The sequence below is a fragment of the Anomaloglossus baeobatrachus genome, chromosome 6 (assembly GCF_048569485.1).
Source record: "Anomaloglossus baeobatrachus isolate aAnoBae1 chromosome 6, aAnoBae1.hap1, whole genome shotgun sequence".
NCBI classification, from domain to species: Eukaryota; Metazoa; Chordata; class Amphibia; order Anura; family Aromobatidae; genus Anomaloglossus; species Anomaloglossus baeobatrachus.
This window is the reverse complement of record NC_134358.1, coordinates 567,765,036-567,783,626: the sequence shown is the minus strand read 5'-3', so window position 1 is coordinate 567,783,626 and position 18,591 is coordinate 567,765,036. Positions and strand designations below refer to the sequence as shown.

Here is an 18,591-nt window from a genome sequence, read left to right as displayed (position 1 = left end):
GTAGCTAGCAGGAGACGGGAAGATGGCTCGGCAGATGGAGGTGGACCGGGATAGGGTTGGAGCCCGCCGGTACCGACACCAGGGACCCGACCGGAAACCGTACACAGAGGGAGTACTCGGACCCTGAAGCCAGGACCAGAACCAACGGCCTAGCTAATTAACCGATTGAGGGCAGGATTATAGGTCCTGTCCCAACCTAAGTCCCGAAAAGAGACAACCACCCACAGAGAGGGATAGGGCATCCGTCAGAGCCTGTAGATCCCACGGGTCAGCGTCAGCGGGCACTGCTCCCAACAGTATTATCGGGAGCGGACTCCCGAGTTCCAGACCGGGAAGTCCACAACACTACAGCACAGTGCAGAGGGAAGAGATACGGACCACCAGCCTAGGTGGGGGACCAGAATACACCCGGCCGCGGCGGCCGGCCACCATCACCTTGGTTAACCAAAGGACTTGTCTGACTTCTTTAATCGTGAGTAAGCTGAGACTCCCTGGTCTGACCAGGCGCACCGGTCCCTGCCATCACCGTCCCCTGCACCAAGTCACCGGGTCCCGGGGCTACCATCCCTACCCACGGAGGGGTTAACAACAAGCTGCCATCCCATCGCCTCGGGTGTCCCACAACAGCAGCGGTGGTGCCACATCTCACCACACACCGTGGGTGGCGTCACAGACAGTTTACTACCATCCCCGTACAAATACATCCCCTTTTAGTCAGAGTGTCCGCGCGACCCCCGGGTCCGGCAGGATCCCTCGAGCCGTACCGTAGATCCGGATCCGAGCAGCGCTGGCTGCTGGCACGGGGGTGGCACACCTTCGTGGTGGCCAGCCGGCATGGATGGTAGCAGCAGCAGCAGGTCAGCAAACTGGTACAACAATGAAATATAGATAAGTGTCAGCAGCAGAACTAAGTACAATGAGAGCAGCAGCACAATGGGACCTGAGGAATAGCAACGCTGGGAACTTGTTGCCCTGGCACCTCTCTTAAGGTGAAGGTGCCTTAAATACCTGAAACCTCTCAGCTGACCTGAGTGGCACTTCTGGGTCAGGATGAGCTGGCCCTTTAAGAAAAGGGACATGGCTGTGCACGCACCCTACGGGCATAATCAGGAGGCCTGTGAAGTGTGTGTAGACCCCAGGAGACAGCAGCATGATCCAAGGATGGACCAGACACTGCAGGACGGCCGGGCAGGTAAGAGCACTTATGTTCCCACCGGGGGAGGGGGCAGGACAACATGTGGACGCTGGTATGGGTGTTACAGCGAGCCTAGTGACCAGTGGCAGAAAGTCCAGGTGACAAATCGCAGAGACCGATATTGACGTTTTATCCCTTGATGTGGCGGCTGCAGTCGGTAGCCTGTCACAGGACAAACCCATTGACATTGGAGGTGGTTTCGCACCACACACGTTACTGTGACGTTCAAGACTTCTCAAAATTTAGTAAAATTGGCCTCAGGCGTGAGATATTTATCTGCAGATTTAGGTGGCATCTGCTTCATTGTAGCACCAACGCCATCACTTGTGGGCCCCAATGCAAAATCTCCAACAATCAATAGTATTGGTCATCCCATAGGGGCCAAAGAGACCTTTTGGGGCTCTCCAGGCTCCACAGACATCAGGGTTAGCAGAATGGTCGGGTGAGTGTTGGCATGTCATGACATCGGTGATATGTATGGGAGGCAGTGGATAGGCAGCGTATAACAATGGAGCAAGCGTATAACAATGGAGCAAGCGCACAGATGTCCCTGGAACAAAGAGAAGCAGGAGATCTCCATGTGTCCTCCAGGTGGCGCTGCAACCTCTGCTACAGCCCATGAATGTGCAGCCATGGATTGGTGGGGGGAGACAGAGAACAAATCCTAATGCCTGAGCTTCATTCCCCCTGGAAGAGCAGAGCTGGTTGGATCAGCCATACAGAGATGCTTGTGAGCTCGGGATCAGCCCTCTCCTCTCACTATCTCCTGTCCCTCATCAGATGCTGAACGCAGCAGACCCCCTGACCAATGCGGCACGACTGGGGGGCTCCACCAGACACTGACAGCACAGGAGGGCATCTTCTTCCAAGGATAACAAGTGATCCACATCTGAACCTCCACTGGAAAATCTCCGACCCCCAAAGAAAAAGCAGCAAGAGCAGACGACAGGAGTCATCCTCCCCTTCCCATCTGACAAAGCCGGTGGGTTAACCCCTTCTGCACAAGAACAATCTCCGCACTCCCTGCATGGACCGAGACTCCTCATCCACCTTTGTCTAGGTGGGCTTTTGACTATCACTCCCATCATCATCATCATCATCATCATACGGATAAACACCCGATTGTGGCAGCAAAACAAGGACGGATCAATAGAAGGTGTAATTGACGGTGGGCGAGAGCCAATCTCCATCCACGTCCCTCCATATCCCTGGTAACATCTGACCCCCTCCTATCTGCAGTGCACATCTAAAAAAAAAAGGAAGACCATGAGCCGGATGGAGGGAGCAGCATCTGAATGAAGGATTCATCCTCCAAGACTCTTCCTCCTCCTCCGCCTCATCTCGGCAGACAGAAGACCCTGCAGATGAAGACCTCCCATTTGCATTGAATGGACCTCTGAGGGCCAAGAAAAGAGCGGACTGCAGAGCCCAAAACAATCCGTTGGGCAGAGACTGACTTCCCCTTATTTACGGGTGCGTACCCCCCCTCATCGGTGCACATTGTTTAGGGGGCAACGCCACTCGTGTCCTGCAATGCAGGCAACAAAGAGCTGTCAGTTTCATTCCTCAGCTTGATGCAATCCATCAGCCTCTAGCAGATTGGGAATTATTGCTCTTCACAGGCTCCTTGGCCTTCTCTCCGTCCTCCTCTTGCTTGAGAAGATCTCTGCCATCATGGGCACTGTCTTGTCCCTGTCTCCAGGCTCTCGGAAAGCCAGCCTGTATGATGACGGTTCAGGATCCCTGGCACATTATACGAGTGTCAGTAAAAGCAGTGGACAGAAGCCGGACAAGGCGCTGAAACGACACTCCATGTTCATCCCCGCTCTCACCTGGAAGAGACTGGTGGCCTCCACCAAGAAGAAAACCTCACGGAAGGGAACCGCCAACAGCAATTACCAAAAGGATGTCGCCCATTTAAACCACGAGAATGTGAAAAAATCATTGTCCTGTGCCAATCTCTCCAGCTATGACACTCAACCCTTGGCACCTCTGAGCTCCAAGCAGATATCCTCCATCAAGAAGGTCTCCAGCACCACCGGTGGTGGTTCTCCGAAAAGAGTCATTGTCCAAGCCTCCACTGGTGAACTACTGAAATGCCTTGGAGAATTCCTTTGCAGGAGATGCTACCGACTGAAACACTTGTCCCCCACAGACCCTATTCTATGGCTACGTAGTGTGGATCGCTCTTTGCTACTCCAGGGATGGCAAGACCAAGCCTTTGTCACCCCAGCCAATGTGGTTTTTGTCTACTTGCTCTGCAGGGATGTAATTGATGGAGACTCTGTGGCCACCGAGCATGACCTGCAAGCCACTCTCTTGACTTGCCTGTACCTATCCTACTCTTACATGGGCAATGAGATCTCCTACCCCCTCAAACCCTTTTTGGTAGAAGCGGGCAAGGATGCTTTCTGGGACCGATGTCTTTGCATCATTGATGCCATGAGTGCCAAGATGTTGAGAATTAATGCTGACCCGCACTATTTCACCCAGGTGTTCGCTGACCTAAAAAACGAGGGCAACCGTGATGAATTTTCTAGAGTACTTGACCGGTGACTGTCCTCCAGAGAGTAGACCAAGCTCTGTCACAGGTCAGGACCGATATCCCTGGCCGCTAACAACGATCCAGTAGCCAAAAAAAAGATCTAAAAGGACAAAATGGGACCACATTCAACCTTTTGTGCATTGTCTTACGTTGAGAGGTGGTAGAGAATTCGAGGCAGCGTAACCACTGACCAACGTGCATCTTTGTTTTTAGGCCAGCAAGTGCCTCGCGCTACATCACCTCCTGTCCCTTTCCTTATGAGGACTGATGCGTTTCTTATACTCTCATCCCAAAGCGATCACCGGACTCTTGCCTCTCTTACAAATACATACAATCCAGGGAGAGGAACATAAGTAGGAAAAAGATGCTCAATGGATTTCATGTTCTCTCCACCGCCTGCTGACAGGGTTCGGCACGGATGTATATTTGCACTGATATAAATAGACCCGGCCGCTCTTGGCTGTTGGGTCCAGGTTCTAGAGATAGGTAATGGTGGACGGTGCCATCCTTTTCCGAACCCCTCCATGAATGTGACACTTTGTGATGTGGCTGACGTTGGTTTCCTTCAGATGTCTGTGGGTTGTGTGGAAGTTTCCTCGTGCTCCCCTCTACATTTTTCCAAAATCATCATTCAATCAAATTCTACTGCAGTTATTCTGATGATTTTATCTCGTCACCTCCGATGGTGTCTTGTAGGTTTGGCCTCAGTTTCAGTCATTAGGTCAGTTATAGTCTTGGCCCCATTCACTATGTCACCCATAGTGTGGGCCCGGTCACCATGTCACTCGTAGTCTTGGTCTCTGTCCTGGTCACTATGTCATTCATAGTCACCAGGGCCATGGCCAAGACTATGTAACTCATAGTGTTTGTCGCAGCCCTGGTCACTTTTTAACTCTAATTGTGTTGGCCATCGCCCTGGTCATTATGTTACGTTTGGATTTAGCTGTGGTCCTGGTCACTGTTACTCATTGTTTTAGCTGTGGCCCTGATCACTATGTCACTCATGGTCTTGGCCGTGGTGTTGGTCACTATGTAACTTCTGGTCTTGGCCCTGGTCATTATGCCACTCATGGTTTTGGCCATGGCCAAAATGTTTCTCATAGTCTTAGCCATGGCCCTGATGACTATGTTACTCAATAGCCTTGGCTGTGGTCCTGGTCACTATGTAATTCCTGGTCTTGGCCATGACCCTGGTCACTATATTACTCATGGTTTTAGAGATGTGGCCTTTGTCACTATGTCACGCATAGATTTGGTCATGGCCCTGGTTGCTATTTAACTTGTGGTGTTGGCTGTGGCTTTGGTCACTATGTTACTCTTGTTCTTGGCCATGGCCCTGGTCACTGTGTCACTCGTGGTCTTAGCCATAGCCTTGACCACATTGTCACTCATGGCCATGGCCTTGGTCAATATGCAACTCATGGTCTTGGCCCTGGTCAAAATGTCACTCATAGTCTTAGCCATGGCCCTGATGACTATATTACTGAATAGTCTTGGTGTGTCTCTGGTCACTGTTATTATTCCTGGTCTTGGCCATGGCCCTAGTCACTGTGTCGCTCATGGTCTTAGCCTTAGCCATAGCCTTGACCATATTGTCACTCATGGCCATGGCCCTGGTCATTATGTCTCTCATGGTCCTGGCCGTGGCTTTGATCACTATGTCACACATGTTTTGGACCCTGTTCCCAGTCACTAGGTCACTCATGGTCCTGGCCCCGAGTCCAGTCTCTATACTCCCAGGGCTCGGTATTCGTTCTGTAGCAGGGTCGCCCCTATCGGTATTTGTAGCTGTGAATGCTGGGGCGGGAGGAGAAGGTTTCGTAAGATCACGGTGACCCAGTATTTCTCGCACAGGTCAGGCCCGGGCTCAGTTGCTGTTGACTGATCTGCAGGATTATTTCTGGTCACTTAGTGTTAATACACTGATCTGGCTTTAGGTTAATGAGAATTGGATTGACGCGCTCCGAGCCCGTGGCTTCTCCTTCCTTCCTTCCTACAGGGTTTTTTTTTTTTGCTGCGTTTCACAGAGCTTGGCCCCTACATGAAAAAAATTGGGGTCTGCACGGGCCAACCACAGATCCCACTGTTTACAGGGGCTTCAGCGTTTATGTAATACGGATTATCATGTTGCAGTCTATTTGATACATTGTTGCACACGTTGGGGGAGGGGATTTTTATATGCAGTGACTGGATACGGGGTTATCTTTAGAGGCAACGTTTAGGAATTCTCTATAGGGGATGATGGTGGGGGGTCTCTTCATTAACGCCCCCATGTGTCCAATGCAGCTTGCACATTAGATGTGATGGCTTGTATGCAGCGTGTTGTATTTTGCAGGGGGCCGCCCGTCGCTCTTCTCTATATAGGAGGCCATCTTGAAGGCTGATCCGAGATTTAGATGCAGGAGGCATCGGGACCTCGCGCCTCTATTATAGCGCTAATAAATTAAAGGGGTTGGATTAATGGGTTATTTATTTATTTATCTGAGCCTGGGAGGGGGCCACCCCCAACTATGTCTATTTCCGCTGTGCATTGTGTATTTTTGGGGCGCTGCTCGGCTGATATCGCTGCACACGTGTGTTTATGTGCCAGTATTGTGGGCTGTGCACTGAGGTACGATGGCGCTGGGTGCTAATTGTGCCCCCCGGACGTACTCTACTCTGGGGGGGGTGACCTACATCTCTGCCTGTGTCTGCAGTGAGCAGCCGCGGAGAGAAAAGAACAAAAATAACATTGCTAGAGAGTGGCTCCCAAGCAGGGGTGACCGCCAGGGATAGGAGGGTGCAGGGCCGCCGGGGATAGGAGGGTGCAGGGCCACTGGGGATAGGAGGGTGCAAGGCCACCGGGGATAGGAGGGTGCAGGGCTGCCAGGGATAGGAGGGTGCAGGGCTGCTGTGGATAGGAGGGTGCAGGGCCGCCGGGGATAGGAGGGTGCAGGGCCACCGGGGATAAGAGGGTGCAGGGCCACCGGGGATAAGAGGGTGCAGGGCCGCCGGGGATAGGAGGGTGCAGGGCCACCGGGGATAGGAGGGTGCAGGGCCGCCAGGGATAAGAGGGTGCAGGGCCACCGGGGATAAGAGGGTGCAGGGCCGCCGGGGATAAGAGGGTGCAGGGCCACCGGGGATAAGAGGGTGCAGGGCCACCGGGGATAAGAGGGTGCAGGGCCACCGGGGATAAGAGGGTGCTGGGCCACCGGGGATAAGAGGGTGCTGGGCCACCGGGGATAAGAGGGTGCAGGGCCAACGGGGATAGGAGGGTGCAGGGCAGCCAGGGATAGGAGGGTGCAGGGCAGCCAGGGATAGGAGGGTGCAGGGCTGCTGTGGATAGGAAGGTGCAGGACCGCCGGGATAGGAGGGTGCAGGACCGCCGGGATAGGAGGGTGCAGGGCCGCCGGGATAGGAGGGTGCAGGGCCACCGGGGATAGGAGGGTGCAGGGCCACCGGGGATAGGAGGGTGCAGGGCCACCGGGGATAGGAGGGTGCAGGGCCGCCAGGGATAGGAGGGTGCAGGGCCGCCAGGGATAGGAGGGTGCAGGGCCGCCAGGGATAGGAGGGTGCAGGGCCGCCAGGGATAGGAGGGTGCAGGGCCACTGGGGATAGGAGGGTGCAGGGCTGCCAGGGATAAGAGGGTGCAGGGCCACCGGGGATAAGAGGGTGCAGGGCCACCGGGGATAAGAGGGTGCAGGGCCACCGGGGATAAGAGGGTGCAGGGCCACCGGGGATAAGAGGGTGCAGGGCCACCGGGGATAGGAGGGTGCAGGGCAGCCAGGGATAGGAGGGTGCAGGGCAGCCAGGGATAGGAGGGTGCAGGGCTGCTGTGGATAGGAAGGTGCAGGACCGCCGGGATAGGAGGGTGCAGGGCCGCCGGGATAGGAGGGTGCAGGGCCGCCGGGATAGGAGGGTGCAGGGCCGCCGGGGATAAGAGGGTGCAGGGCCGCCGGGGATAAGAGGGTGCAGGGCCGCCGGGGATAAGAGGGTGCAGGGCCGCCGGGGATAAGAGGGTGCAGGGCCGCCGGGGATAAGAGGGTGCAGGGCCGCCGGGGATAAGAGGGTGCAGAGCCGCCGGGGATAAGAGGGTGCAGGGCCGCCGGGATAAGAGGGTGCAGGGCCGCCGGGGATAAGAGGGTGCAGGGCCGCCGGGATAAGAGGGTGCAGGGCCGCCGGGAATAGGAGGGTGCAGGGCCGCCGGGGATAGGAGGGTGCAGGGCTGCCAGGGATAGGAGGGTGGAGGACTGCCGGGAAAGGGGGGTGCAGGGCCGCCGGGAAAGGGGGGTGCAGGGCTGCCGGGAAAGGGGGGTGCAGGGCTGCCGGGGATAGAATTTGCAGGGCCGCCGGGGATAGGACGGTGCAGGGCCGCCGGGGATAGGAGGGTGCAGGGCCGCCGGGGATAGGAGGGTGCAGGGCTGCCAGGGATAGGAGGGTGGAGGACTGCCGGGAAAGGGGGGTGCAGGGCCGCCGGGAAAGGGGGGTGCAGGGCTGCCGGGAAAGGGGGGTGCAGGGCTGCCGGGGATAGAATTTGCAGGACCGCCGGGGATAGGACGGTGCAGGGCCGCCGGGGATAGGACGGTGCAGGGCCGCCGGGGATAGGACGTGCAGGGCCACCGGGGATAGGAGGGTGCAGGGCCGCTGGGGATAGGAGGGTGCAGGGCTGCCGGATATAGGAGGGTCTCAGACCGCCAGGATAGGAAGGTGCAGGGTTGCCTGTGATAGGAGGTTGCAGGGTCATCTGGGATAGAAGAGGGTACAGGGCCGCTGGGGTTAGGAGGGTGCAGGGCCGCCGGGGATAGGAGGGTGCAGGGCTGCTGCCAGGGATAGGAGGGTGCAGGGCTGCCGGGGATGGGAGGGTGCAGGGCCGCCGGGGATGGGAGGGTGCAGGGCCGCCGGGGATGGGAGGGTGCAGGGCCGCCGGGGATGGGAGGGTGCAGGGCCGCCGGGGATGGGAGGGTGCAGGGCCACCGGGGATGGGAGGGTGCAGGGCCGCCGGGGATGGGAGGGTGCAGGGCCGCCGGGGATGGGAGGGTGCAGGGCCGCCGGGGATGGGAGGGTGCAGGGCCGCCGGGGATGGGAGGGTGCAGGGCCGCCGGGGATGGGAGGGTGCAGGGCCGCAGGGGATGGGAGGGTGCAGGGCCGCCGGGGATGGGAGAGTGCAGGGCCGCCGGGGATAGGAGGGTGCAGGGCCGCCGGGGATAGGAGGGTGCAGGGCCGCCGGGGATGGGAGAGTGCAGGGCCGCCGGGGATAGGAGGGTGCAGGGCCGCCGGGGATGGGAGGGTGCAGGGCCGCCGGGGATAGGAGGGTGCAGGGCCGCCGGGGATGGGAGGGTGCAGGGCCGCCGGGGATGGGAGGGTGCAGGGCCGTCGGGGATGGGAGGGTGCAGGGCCGCCGGGGATGGGAGGGTGCAGGGCCGCAGGGGATGGGAGGGTGCAAGGCCGCCGGGGATAGGAGGGTGCAGGGCCGCCGGGGATGGGAGGGTGCAGGGCCGCCGGGGATGGGAGGGTGCAGGGCCGCCGGGGATGGGAGGGTGCAGGGCCGCCGGGGATAGGAGGGTGCAGGGCTGTCAGGGACTGTAGAGATGGCTGAAGAGGTCATTATCAGCAGGATAAGAGAGGATTTCTGAGAATTCATGCTTTATGGCCAGGAAGGTAATGGTGGCGGAATGAATGGAGAGGGTAATGCGCCGCTGCGGCATCTATAGCCGCCTGATCTCCCGCAGGAGCACAGAATAGGGCATGTTCCCTCCGACATCTGCAGGGGGGTACGTCAGGACCCCCCACACACATTAGGTGGGCCGCTGGCCCCAGCAGGTTTGCCCGACGTTCCTCTAATGTATGGGCCATTCCAGCTGTCCTCCCAGTATAACCAGTGCTGCGCCTGTTACCAGCCGGGCTAGCCTCCACTGGAAAGCGCTTGTCACTACTGAGATCACAGCACTCCACTATACATTACACTGCTTCCCCGAACTGCTGTACTGTAGACTGCATCTCCGTGCTGCACAGACTGATATTATCTGTGTATGGTGGACTTCATCTCTATACTGCACAACTGTATTATTTACTGTACAGTAGACTGCATCTTCATGCTGCATAGGCTTGTATTGTTTGCTGTACAACAGCCCGCAACTTGGTGCTGCACAGACTTGTATTATCTGCTGTAAAGTTCACTATGTATCTGTGTTGCACAGATTTGTATTATCTGCTGTACAGTAGAGTGCATCATGATGCTATACAGACACAGACTTGTTTTATCTGCTGTACAGTAGAGTACATATTGATGCTGCACAGACTTGTGTTATCTGCTGTACAGTAGAGTGGATCTTGATGCTGCACAAACTTGTATTATCTGTTGTATAGTAGAGTGGATCTTAATGCTTCACAGACCTGTATGATCTGCTGTAAAGTTCACTGCATCTGTGTTGCACAGACTTCTTTTATCTGCTGTACAGTAGAGTGCATCTTGATGCTGCACAGACTTGAATTATCTGCTGTACAATAGAGTGGATCTTAATGCTGCACAGACCTGTATTATCTGCTGTAAAGTTCACTGCATCTGTTTTGCACAGACTTGTATTATCTGCTGTACAGTAAAGTGCATCTCTGTATTGCACAGACCTGTATTATTGGCTATACAGTAGAGTGCATCTTGATGCTGCACAGAACTTTATTATCTGCTGTAAAGTTCACTGCATCTCTGTGCTGCACAGACCTGTATTGTCTGCTGTACAGTAAACCACATCATTATACTGCAGAGACTAATATTATTTGCTGCACAGTACACTGCATCTTTATTCCACACAGATCTGTCTTATGTGCAGTAAAGTAGATTTCATTCTTCATACTGCATAGATTTGTTTTATTTGCTATACAGCCAACTGCATATCCATGCTGCACATACTTGTAGTCTGTTTTACAGTAGACTGCCTCATTTGCTGCACAGACTTGTATTATCTTCTCTAAAGTATCCTGCTGCAGACTTGTACTCTGCTGTGCAGTAAACTGCCTCTCCATATTGCACTGACTTGTATTTTGCTGCACAGACCTATATTATCTGCAGTAAAACAGACTGCATCTCCACGCTGCATAGACTTGTATTATCTGCTGTACAGTAAAAGCCTCGCTGTACTGCACAGACATGTATTATCTGCTGTACAGTAAAAGCCTCGCTGTACTGCACAGACATGTATTATCTGCTGTACAGGTAGACTGCATCTCTGTGCTGCACAGACTGGTATTATTTGCTGCACAGTTCACTGACTCTACATTCTGCACAGACTTTTTGCTGTGAAATAAGGAATAGAATGAAACTTAACAAACTTGAAAAGATTTGTCCCCTTTTTGGCCGATTCCTATATCATAACTAAGAGGCTGCAGCCGATCATTGCCAGCAATATCTGTATATACTCCGAGCACCCCTGGGGTCAAATAAGATTTGCTAAAAAATGAAGAGTTTATTTATTTTATTATATTGAGGCTAAAATCTAAAATATTGAGGATGTGTGACCTGCAGTGAAGTGAATGGGGATGAGCTGCAATACCACGCACAGCCTGAGGACACGTGGGGCGCTGTTTCCAGAAGAGCAGCCATGTTTTACTGATCCTGAGCACCTTTTATTTTTGGGGGGTGATTGTTTATCATTTGCAGGTCTGAGCTGACAAAGCTGATTAACCCCTGGGGCCGAGTATTGATAATAATTGATAAAGTCTGATGATTACAGCGGATTGATGTTCCCGATTTCTCGATAGATCAGCTCAATCTGTTCTTCTATTTTGTCAATGATAGATGTGGATGTAATAGACCTGGCACTTATACGTCACCACACTGGAGTGACGCCCTATACCATGGCGGTGGGGCGCAGGACTGTATATATTAGAGGCGGTGATGATATTTCCATGTCTCGGTGTGTGTGCTGCATGAATTCTGTGTTTGAAGATTTTTTTTCCCTCAATTTGTAAATGATTTAATTTATAAGGGAACAGAAAAAAATGTGAAAAAAACCCTCATCTCCTGCGGATTTCTTTTGTGTTTCTATGGACGACGCGCGTTTCGCTTGTATAGACTTTTTTTCTATGTGCTGACACTGGAAATTATTGTTTTCTTCTTGACTTGAGAAATTACAAAACGGAAAAGCAAAAAGTCTCCCTCCGCTTTCCAGCGCTCGCCTGGATCGGGAGCGGGGGACGGGGGCTCCGTGGACTTTACCTACTTTACATTGGATTGCGGGACGAGCACCTCGGGCTCCACAAGGCTTCACCTCAGGAAGTACCGTGAAGACACAATATGGTCGCCCGTGTATGACGTGTACATGTAGATGTCAGGATGGGGCTGGAAGCAGAGAAATGTGCTGGGGACATTTTTGAGAAGGGGGGGGGAAGGGGGGAAAAAAATGGATATTTGTAGGTTTGTCTTGTCTGTGCAGGATGTGTGGTTGCTGGATCGAGCCTGGGTACTGCGGGTAATGTGGGCACTGTCAGGGAAAGATCACCCTCCGACTGATGGGACAGTGGCACTTTTCAATAAAATAAAATGATAAAAATGGATTTCTGTTCTGACTCCTTACTTCACATTGAAAAGTATTCCAGGAAAGAGTCCGAAGCAACATGTAACGATCAGACGACATTGCTGAAAATGTGTTACTGTGTATAAGCCTAAGCAATCTGCATACAGAAAGCTCCCTCTAGTGGTGGCTGCAGACAGGACCTTATCATGTATCTCTGTATACAGGGAGCTCCCCCTAGTGGTGGCTGCAGACAGGATCTTATCATGTATCTCTGTATACAGGGAGCTCCCTCTAGTGGTGGCTGCAGACAGGACCTTATCATGTATCTCTGTATACAGGGAGCTCCCCCTAGTGATGGCTGCAGACAGGATCTTGTCATGTATCTCTGTATACAGGGAGCTCCCCCTAGTGGTGGCTGCAGACAGGATCTTATCATGTATCTCTGTATACAGGGAGCTCCCCCTAGTGGTGACTGCAGACAGGATCTTATCATGTATCTCTGTATACAGGGAGCTCCCCCTAGTGGTGGCTGCAGACAGGATCTTATCATGTATCTCTGTATACAGGGAGCTCCCCCTAGTGATGGCTGCAGACAGGATCTTGTCATGTATCTCTGTATACAGGGAGCTCCCCCTAGTGGTGGCTGCAGACAGGATCTTGTCATGTATCTCTGTATACAGGGAGCTCCCCCTAGTGGTGGCTGCAGACAGGATCTTATTATATATCTCTGTATACAGGGAGCTCCCCCTAGTGGTGGCTGCAGACAGGATCTTGTCATGTATCTCTGTATACAGGGAGCTCCCCCTAGTGGTGGCTGCAGACAGGATCTTATCATGTATCTCTGTATACAGGGAGCTCCCCCTAGTGGTGGCTGCAGATAGGATCTTATCATGTATCTCTGTATACAGGGAGCTCACTCTAGTGGTGGCTGCAGACAGGATCTTATCATGTATCTCTGTATACAGGGAGCTCCCCCTAGTGATGGCTGCAGACAGGATCTTGTCATGTATCTCTGTATACAGGGAGCTCCCCCTAGTGGTGGCTGCAGACAGGATCTTATTATATATCTCTGTATACAGGGAACTCCCCCTAGTGGTGGCTGCAGACAGGATCTTATCATGTATCTCTGTATACAGGGAGCTCCCCCTAGTGGTGGCTGCAGACAGGATCTTATCATGTATCTCTGTATACAGGGAGCTCCCTCTAGTGGTGGCTGCAGACAGGATCTTATCATGTATCTCTGTATACAGGGAGCTTCCCCTAGTGATGGCTGCAGACAGGATCTTGTCATGTATCTCTGTATACAGGGAGCTCCCCCTAGTGATGGCTGCAGACAGGATCTTGTCATGTATCTCTGTATACAGGGAGCTCCCCCTAGTGATGGCTGCAGACAGGATCTTGTCATGTATCTCTGTATACAGGGAGCTCCCCCTAGCGGTGGCTGCAGACAGGATCTTATTATATATCTCTGTATACAGGGAGCTCCCCCTAGTGGTGGCTGCAGACAGGATCTTATATATCTCTGTATACAGGGAGCTCCCCCTAGTGGTGGCTGCAGACAGGATCTTATCATGTATCAGTGTATACAGGGAGCTCCCCCTAGTGGTGGCTGCAGACAGAATCTTATCATGTATCAGTGTATACCGGGAGTTCCTCTAGTGGTGACTGCAGACAGGATCTTATCATGTATCTCTGTATACAGGGAGCTCCCCCTAGTGGTGACTGCAGACAGGATCTTATCCTCTATCTCTGTATACAGGGAGCTCCCCCTAGTGGTGACTGCAGACAGGATCTTATCATGTATCTCTGTATACAGGGAGCTCCCCCTAGTGGTGGCTGCAGACAGGATCTTATCATATATCTCTGTATACAGGGAGTTCCTCTAGTGGTGGCTGCAGACAGGATCTTATCATGTATCTCTGTATACAGGGAGCTCCCCCTAGTGGTGGCTGCAGACAGGATCTTATCATGTATCTCTGTATACAGGGAGCTCCCCCTAGTGGTGACTGCAGACAGGATCTTATCATGTATCTCTGTATACAGGGAGCTCCCCCTAGTGGTGGCTGCAGACAGGATCTTATCATGTATCTCTGTATACAGGGAACTCCCCCTAGTGGTGGCTGCAGACAGGATCTTATCATGTATCTCTGTATACAGGGAGCTCCCCCTAGTGGTGGCTGCAGACAGGATCTTATCATGTATCTCTGTATACAGGGAACTCCCCCTAGTGGTGGCTGCAGACAGGATCTTATCATGTATCTCTGTATACAGGGAGCTCCCCCTAGTGGTGACTGCAGACAGGATCTTATCATGTACCTCTGTATACAGGGAGCTCCCCCTAGTGGTGGCTGCAGACAGGATCTTATCATGTATCTCTGTATACAGGGAGCTCCCCCTAGTGGTGACTGCAGACAGGATCTTATCATGTATCTCTGTATACAGGGAGCTCCCCCTAGTGGTGGCTGCAGACAGGATCTTATCATGTATCTCTGTATACAGGGAACTCCCCCTAGTGGTGGCTGCAGACAGGATCTTATCATGTATCTCTGTATACAGGGAGCTCCCCCTAGTGGTGGCTGCAGACAGGATCTTATCATGTATCTCTGTATACAGGGAGCTCCCCCTAGTGGTGGCTGCAGACAGGATCTTAATAATGCCTTACATTCATGGGCTGTAAGCCATCTTCCCCTCAGTTGATACTTTGTTGCATCAGTCTGGAGTCCAGGAGAGTGTTGTGCGGAGTATGAGGACTGATTGCCTGGATACAGTTTTTTAAACCTTCAGCTTTGAGTAGTATAATTACAGGTTTTCAGCCGATTTGTTGCAATGTTTCGGTGCGGCCGCACAAGCTCTGCTTCTCCCTCTTGTAGCTCTGACTTATGAGGTTTCTGTGCAGACAGGATTGTGCCGCAGCCATAAATAAACCTCCCGATCTGTGGCGTCTTCAGATATGAGGAGTGAGGCACCGGGGGTCTATGACCGGGTCTCGGCAGTGGCAGAAGTTAGATCTCTGCTCCTGCAGATCTTGGATCCTAATACAACACTGATACATTGTGCCATTCCCAGTACAGGGTCCGAGGAGTGAAATGGGAGTTTTATTTAGCGTTTTTCTCCCCCTCAGTCGCTCCGTAAGGAATCACACAATGTACCAGGTTTAAATGACCTCCGTGCAGTTTTGTTTTGCCTTTAGCTGTGAAGAAAGGCATTAAACACTGCTCTGTGCCCGGCGGCCTCTTCCCTATGTGGCCTGTAGTGCTACGTTATATTGGGAGTAACATGGGGAGGGGGCGGCGAGACACCAGAACCGTCCTGTGGACACCAGAACCGTCCCGTGGACACCAGAACCGTCCCGTGGACACCAGAACCGTCCCGTGGACACCAGAACCGTCCCGTGGACACCAGAACCGTCCCGTGGACACCAGAACCGTCCTGTGGACACCAGAACCGTCCTGTGGACACCAGAACCGTCCTGTGGACACATGTAGGATCTTAGATGGGAGACCAAACTTTAACGAACTATAAATGCAACTTTCTGTCTCTAGTTATAAAAGCAAATGCAGCTCTGAAGCACAAACTGCAGCTCTACCAGGTGACATTCTGAGCAGACTGACAGATCGGAGCCTCCAGAACAGCAGGTAAGGTTTATTATTTGGCAACTTTATAAAATAGTTTGACGTTTAAAGCAGCAAAATTCTCCGATTTCCCTCAGTCCTGGGGTCAGATCCCCGGCCAGCGCAGCACCAAACCGATGCGGCACTTGCGGAAGTCTGGCTTCTCAATGTCGGCTCTCATCTCCACGGATATCGGCCGCTGTCGGCCTCGGTCGTTCATCTGGATGCGATTGGTGACTTTCACGGAGAATTCCTGATGTGTTCTGTGGGAAGAAGAGAAACATGAGGATCACTACAAACGAAACCCACCGGCTCTACTCCAGTCACATCCAAAGCTGCGTACAAAATCATCATATCAAGGGTGGACATATCAATGGTGCAACCTGTGCGGCTGCACAGGGAACAAAGAGATAAATGGGCCCATTTCTACCTCCAAACTCCAACGCAGGGGCAATTTTGCATTTTTATGAGCTCTTGGGCTGCACAGGCCCATATACTGTCCTTGCACAGGGGTCATATACTGTTCTTGCACAGGGCCATATACTGTTCTTGCACAGGGCCATATACTGTTCTTGCACAGGGGCCATATACTGTCCTTGCACAGGGGTCATATACTGTTCTTGCACAGGGCCATATACTGTTCTTGCACAGGGCCATATACTGTTCTTGCACAGGGGCCATATACTGTTCTTGCACAGGGCCATATACTGTTCTTGCACAGGGCCATATACTGTTCTTGCACAGGGCCATATACTGTTCTTGCACAGGGCCATATACTGTTCTTGCACAGGGGCCATATACTGTTCTTGCACAGGGCCATATACTGTTCTTGCACAGGGCCATATACTGTTCTTGCACAGGGCCATATACTGTTCTTGCACAGGGGCCATATACTGTTCTTGCACAGGGGCCATATACTGTTCTTGCACAGGGGCATATACTGTTCTTGCACAGGGGCCATATACTGTTCTTGCACAGGGGCCATATACTGTTCTTGCACAGGGGCCATATACTGTTCTTGCACAGGGGCCATATACTGTTCTTGCACAGGGGCCATATACTGTTCTTGCACAGGGCCATATACTGTTCTTGCACAGGGCCATATACTGTTCTTGTACAGGGGCCATATACTGTTCTTGCACAGGGCCCATATACTGTTCTTGCACAGGGCCATATACTGTTCTTGTACAGGGGCCATATACTGTTCTTGCACAGGGCCATATACTGTTCTTGCACAGGGCCCATATACTGTTCTTGCACAGGGCCATATACTGTTCTTGCACAGGGGCCATATACTGTTCTTGCACAGGGCCATATACTGTTCTTGCACAGGGGCCATATACTGTTCTTGCACAGGGCCATATACTGTTCTTGCACAGGGCCATATACTGTTCTTGCACAGGGCCCATATACTGTTCTTGCACAGGGGCCATATACTGTTCTTGCACAGGGCCCATATACTGTTCTTGCACAGGGCCATATACTGTTCTTGCACAGGGCCATATACTGTTCTTGCACAGGACCCATATACTGTTCTTGCACAGGGCCATATACTGTTCTTGCACAGGGCCATATACTGTTCTTGCACAGGGCCCATATACTGTTCTTGCACAGGGCCATATACTGTTCTTGCACAGGACCCATATACTGTTCTTGCACAGGGCCCATATACTGTTCTTGCACAGGGCCCATATACTGTTCTTGCACAGGGCCATATACTGTTCTTGCACAGGGCCATATACTGTTCTTGCACAGGGCCATATACTGTTCTTGCACAGGACCCATATACTGTTCTTGCACAGGGCCATATACTGTTCTTGCACAGGGCCATATACTGTTCTTGCACAGGGCCCATATACTGTTCTTGCACAGGGCCATATACTGTTCTTGCACAGGACCCATATACTGTTCTTGCACAGGGCCCATATACTGTTCTTGCACAGGGCCCATATACTGTTCTTGCACAGGGCCATATACTGTTCTTGCACAGGGCCATATACTGTTCTTGCACAGGACTCATATACTGTTCTTGCACAGGACCCATATACTGTTCTTGCACAGGAGCCATATACTGTTCTTGCACAGGGCCATATACTGTTCTTGCACAGGGTCATATATTGTTCTTGCACAGGGGCATATACTGTTCTTGCACAGGGCCATATACTGTTCTTGCACAGGACCCATATACTGTTCTTGCACAGGGGCCATATACTGTTCCTGCACAGGGGCCATATACTGTTCTTGCACAGGACCCATATACTGTTCTTGCACAGGGGCCATATACTGTTCCTGCACAGGGGCCATATACTGTTCTTGCACAGGACCCATATACTGTTCTTGCACAGGGCCCATATACTGTTCTTGCACAGGGCCCATATACTGTTCTTGCACAGGGGCCATATACTGTTCTTGCACAGGACCCATATACTGTTCTTGCACAGGGGCCATATACTGTTCTTGCACAGGGCCATATACTGTTCTTGCACAGGGCCATATACTGTTCTTGTACAGGGGCCATATACTGTTCTTGCACAGGGGCCATATACTGTTTCTGCACAGGGGCATATACTGTTCTTGCACAGGGGCCATATACTGTTCTTGCACAGGGCCATATACTGTCCTTGCTCTGGGGCCATATACTGTTCTTGCACAGGGGCCATATACTGTTCTTGCACAGGGGCCATATACTGTTCTTGCACAGGGGCCATATACTGTTCTTGCACAGGGGCCATATACTGTTCTTGCACAGGG

At 52.6% G+C, this 18,591-nt stretch overlaps 2 protein-coding genes across 2 annotated transcripts in view; one reads left to right on the top strand and one right to left on the bottom strand.

Moving 5' to 3' along the window:
* Positions 1-1,860: 1,860 nt before the first annotated feature.
* On the top strand, positions 1,861-7,937 carry LOC142243681 (cyclin-dependent kinase 5 activator 1-like). The gene has a single exon (XM_075315828.1). The coding sequence runs from the start codon at positions 2,870-2,872 to the stop codon at positions 3,749-3,751; it is 882 nt and encodes a 293-aa protein (XP_075171943.1). The 5' UTR covers positions 1,861-2,869; the 3' UTR covers positions 3,752-7,937.
* Positions 7,938-15,865: 7,928 nt separating this feature from the next.
* Positions 15,866-18,591, bottom strand: part of LOC142243680 (unconventional myosin-Ig-like) — a 177,621-nt gene continuing 174,895 nt past the window's right edge. Inside the window, exon 22 of the mRNA XM_075315827.1 lies at positions 15,866-16,103. Within this exon, the coding sequence (XP_075171942.1) occupies positions 15,947-16,103 (157 nt within the window). The 3' untranslated portion in view covers positions 15,866-15,946. The remainder of the gene's footprint in view (positions 16,104-18,591) is intronic.